Consider the following 4,977-nt stretch of genomic DNA (forward strand, 5'->3'; position numbering starts at 1 on the left):
CCTGACGAGTCTTACAAGGTCAAGATTTCAGCAAAGGGTATTCAGCAGGGACGTGGTCGGAATGAAGATGTGCTGAACCCAAACGGTTTCGAGACTGTTGTCAGAGACCGTATCACGCTACAAGGCACTAACAAGGGTTTCCGACTTAGCAAGGAGACAAAGTCAATTATCACGTATAGTCAAACGAAGACGGCCTTGTCATACTTTTACGATAAGCGCCGTGTCCTTGAAGATGGCATCAGCACTGTTCCCCTTGAGATCTAAACAATATGCTTCTGGGAGGAAAGCATATTTTTTATGACATCTCATATAGGAATAGCTCAAACATGGATGATCTATTACACAAGTTATACTATGATCCCAAAACGGGTTATATTGGAGCTCAAGCGCTATATCAAAAGGCAAAAGATTTAAACCATAAAATTACGTTTAGAATAGTCAAAGACTGGTACCAGAGCCAAGCTGAGATACAACGATTTCAAGATCAGAAAAAGCGTTTCGATGGGTTCAAGATTGCTTCGCATAACCCCAATTCCTGGCAGATAGACCTCGCATTTTGGGAGAAGAGACCAATTTTGACAGCGGTCAACATCAACTCTCGGGTTGGCTACGCAAAGCTTCTATCAAACAAGACCGCGCCGGTAGTATTAGCATCTGTTACGGCTTTCGTTCGGATTTACAAAGTTAACATCATCACAAGTGATAATGGTAGCAAATTTATGAATGCACAGATTCAAGCGTTCCTTAAAAGCAAACATATCGACCATTTCAACAACGAACCTGGAGATCACGGAACTATGGGAAAAATTGAACGATTTAATAGGACCATCAAGCAGAGGCTAACTAAGATTTCACCAAAGCGTATCTCCCAGAAGCTGATAAGCGATGTCATTGAAAACTACAACTCTACTTTCAATCGATCCATCGGTATGACCCCAAACGAAGCCATAGGAAAGGTAATGGAATCAGAACTTACGCACAACCAGGAAGAAGCTAACAAGGTCTAGAACGAGTTTGAGGTTGGCTCACACGTTATGTATCGTTTAAAAAAACAACCGTTTGATAAAGAAGCTGCTCGATGGAGTAAAGCTATCTACACTGTAGTTGGTATCGATGGATATCGAGTTGAAATCAGATCAAAAAATGGGCACACACTCTACAAAGCTCCAAATGATCTCAAAGTGGCTCAATCTGAAACGACGGATGCTACTATAAATCGAGGAGATATTATCGAGGCGGAGAGGATATTGGATGCCAAAAAAAATGCGGAACGGGAATTATAAATACCTAATCAGATGGGTTGGAAATGAGCCTGACTCCTGGGAACCGCAAGATAACCTACGCCTCATTAATAAGAACAAGATGAGTACCTTAGAAATGAATTACTTCACGACGGTGGGTAAGGATTTTCCTACAAAGTAATTGACTTTAAGTCAGGCGTTATAACAGGCCGGGGCTTCGGTAGCTGTTCAAAATTATACAGGCTAATGGCGGCCTTTGGCCTTCTATTAGATTTTTTTTTTCACTTATCTTAAATGGTTTAGAGTACTCGCGAGTATCTAAAATATAGTCGCATGTCGGATCATAATCAACGTATACAATATCCATGATTAAATCGCTATACCAATATAGACAAAAGTCGTAATTAGAACGAAGTGGTGCAATCGGAGATTGCCTGATCACCTTCGGTGTATCGTCGAAAAGGCGGAGACTTGTCTCTTCAGTCCCCTGAATGACTTGCCAAGCGACTACAAAGTCTGGTAAACAATGCTCGCGAGATTCCTTAGTTTCTGGATACTGCTGGGAGCATGAGAAGGACTACAAGATTCAAATGTTCACAAAAGAGCTAAGGAAGATGCATCAACGCGTTCGAACGTTCAGCGAGAAACTCAACGTGTACCATTCATTGATAGTTGATATCGATAGACTCGATTATATCAAATATCGACTTCATCAACTCGACGATAATAGACCTTATCGATTCATCTGCAATGATGCTAGATTTGAAAAGGAACTCGAAGAGATTTTCGATCTACCTTTCGATGAGTGTCAGCAATCGTATATCTCTCTACAGGAGCGCAGAAACAAAACTGTACATAAGTATACGATGCGATATTGGAGAGAAGGAGAAGACGGGCCTGCAGTACTTGATTATAAACCACGATTTAGGAATTAATTTCGAGATTGGTATATAGTATTATCATAAATGTTTCCAAACTTCACTTCATTAGCCCAACGTGAGCAAAAACGTCTCGATCTACTCGATCGCGTCAAGCATCGTGTTAGGCAAGAAGAACTGAAGCGAGAAATGTACGCAGATGCTCAATGGGCATCAGATGTCAATAACACCATCTCAGTCTCCAAACGAGCCACTCAAGACTCGGGCGATCAGACTGAAGATGGTTTTTTAAAAAAGCAACCAGTAGCTAAATCAAGTACTGGTGAGACTTCTACAGACTCCCAAGAAGTCCCTGAAGTTAATACTGAGATTCCCGATGAAAGACCACAGGTGGAGTCGCAGTCGCAGACTGACGGCTCCGCCTCACGTCTGAGCGACCGCTCAACACCAAAACCAAACCTTGAGGAGGAAGAACTACATAAGTCTAGTAAAACTGAAGAATTCATTGCAAAGCGATGGATACAAAACCTCTATAAGTCTAATCCAAACTGGATAGCTCTCAGGTTCAATCCAATCAAAACGAATACAACTCGCGATATGAAACGATATATTGGTAAAAATGGAGAACTTTATAGAGTTTCAACGGGCAAGCCTTCTAAATCTAAATATATCGACTGGGTACTAACCGCTGAGGATCTGATGAATATCCGATCAGATGGTGAGTCGAATAGCATTGACGAAGTCAGCTTGATGCGGATGGAGGATGCCAATATTCCATATCAGAATATAACCGGCAATAAGAGACGCGATGAATTTCCTAGTCAAAGAATGGGGAAGGTTCACATCCGTCCAACTTGGTTCCATGATAGTTCGTCATCGACTACAGCCGATGAGAAACAAGCTAAATCTAAGATCCTATTCATGCTGAAGGCTTACAAGAAGAAATTGATTGGCTCCAATATTGTCATTAGACCAGTTTTAAAAGATGGAGAAGTACTAAACAAATATGAACTAATCACCGACTCGAAGGGCGATCTCAACGTTAGAAACCAAGAAACGAAGAGGAATAAGCAATCTCGACTGTCTGAGATCTCCTGGCAATCAACTCTAGCTTTGTTTAGCGAGACGGTCAAATCGAGGGGATTGACCTTTGAATTTGAACCATCACCAGACACTGTTTTAGATAGCGATCCTAACAGATTTAAACCAACTCAAGGCATTTGGTATAAAGGGAAGCTATCAGGATCAGATGTCATGGAGGATCTATCTATCCCAGAGACTGAGGCAAAGGCAATTATCAGCGACTACTTTATCGAAGCTGGCAAATCAGATAGCATCTCCCCAATTCATTTGCTTCCCCTTACTATTGGAAAGGCAAACAAAAAATAACATTTCAGCACGATTGACGGTAATCTACGAGTAAGGAATAAGGATGTTAAGAAACATCCACCACTATCTGGTGAAGCTCACACAGGCTTTTTCAAGCGTATTCGATGGACAGCGACTCTAGAACTATTGATCAAATACATTGATGAGATGGAAGCGTTTCTTAACTCTGATCAAGATGTTGACAAAGCAACCAAAGAACCAATAATGAGCGCAATCAGGTTGTATATGTATGTTTTGAAGGCACATGGTGTTAAGATTCGATCGACAACCGTTGGCGGTAAGCTCAAGGGGCGGGGTCTAAGAGGAGCTGGCATGACACCTCTCGAAGGAGCTACACGACGCAAAGGTCAGACATACAACCTAAACGATATTCATAACTTAGCTACTCCATCGGCATACATCTATCGTAAGCATGGTTCGGTCTTCAAGCCTTGGTTGTGGTAATAACCATGACACTTAACCCACAACGCTCACCTCCGGGCCATTTGAGTATTCCCCAGTTCTTGGATCTTCCTTTTAATTCTTCGAAGAAAACACTCGTACAGCTGAATGAACTTAGGATTTCTCGGCTCCAAGCAAGCGCTGCACATTTCATACCAGCCAACACAGCAGTGCGCAACTAGCCAAACCCAACTTTTCAACCCGCAACGATTTTTTTCTACAATGTCAACAAACTTTTAGAGATTGTCGTACCAGAATGGAGTCAATGTCAATAAAGTCGCACAAACGAATAATATGGTGTAATGTATAGTGAGTCGATACTGGCTTACTTCAAAGGAATCCTGAGTGCGACGAGACCAGATAGCAGTCTACACGACCCTTGTCCGTATTTAGTTTAACACACATCACAAATACAACAGCACATAAACAATTCTAACAAAATTATAATTGCGTACGTCAAATATTTTTTTTGAATACGACTATGGGCTTACTTCACTTTTTCTACCTACCATTCTAGTTTAGCAAACCGGTGGTCACCGTAACGAGCATAGCGCTACCACTCTGTAGCACGACGGCGCAAGTGTGGCCAGCCCAGCTCGAACAAACTACCCACTATAATAACGCCGCTTCCGGATTCTCACCATAGCAGAGCAAGAAGCAGACACTTACCGCAGCTAGCTGGTTCCTCCCTCTTCGTAGGTCGGCGAAGCTCGCACAATCGGAAAGAGACGACCTGTACACAAAGCATTACCACCTATCACCAACACAACGAAAACGCAGTCCAGTAGGTCGGCAAGAAAGCATATCGCACCAGCACCGACGGTTCCGTCAAGAACGCGCACAACCTAGCTCTCTCTTTCCTCCCCGCTGCGCCTTTCAGACCTTATCTCGCCTATGACATGCAATAGCTCAGTAACAGCACCTACCCAAGCGACCGCTTGCACCCAAGCAGCCCGATTTTACCTCGACGAGGAAACCTTCCTTGTCAAGCGCCTTCGCGTCTCTTTCACGCCTTGTCTGTTGCCGAT

At 42.8% G+C, this 4,977-nt stretch overlaps 1 protein-coding gene across 1 annotated transcript; it reads left to right on the forward strand.

Moving 5' to 3' along the window:
• Window positions 1-2,308: 2,308 nt before the first annotated feature.
• PPTG_22032 (hypothetical protein) lies at window positions 2,309-3,508 on the forward strand (the record flags this gene model as incomplete). The annotated part of the gene is made up of 1 exon (XM_008901639.1): window positions 2,309-3,508. One exon carries the CDS (start codon window positions 2,309-2,311, stop codon window positions 3,506-3,508), a length of 1,200 nt encoding a protein of 399 aa, XP_008899887.1.
• Window positions 3,509-4,977: the final 1,469 nt, after the last annotated feature.

The sequence above is a fragment of the Phytophthora parasitica genome (genome assembly GCF_000247585.1).
Source record: "Phytophthora parasitica INRA-310 unplaced genomic scaffold supercont2.11, whole genome shotgun sequence".
Classification (NCBI taxonomy): Eukaryota; Oomycota; class Peronosporomycetes; order Peronosporales; family Peronosporaceae; genus Phytophthora; species Phytophthora nicotianae.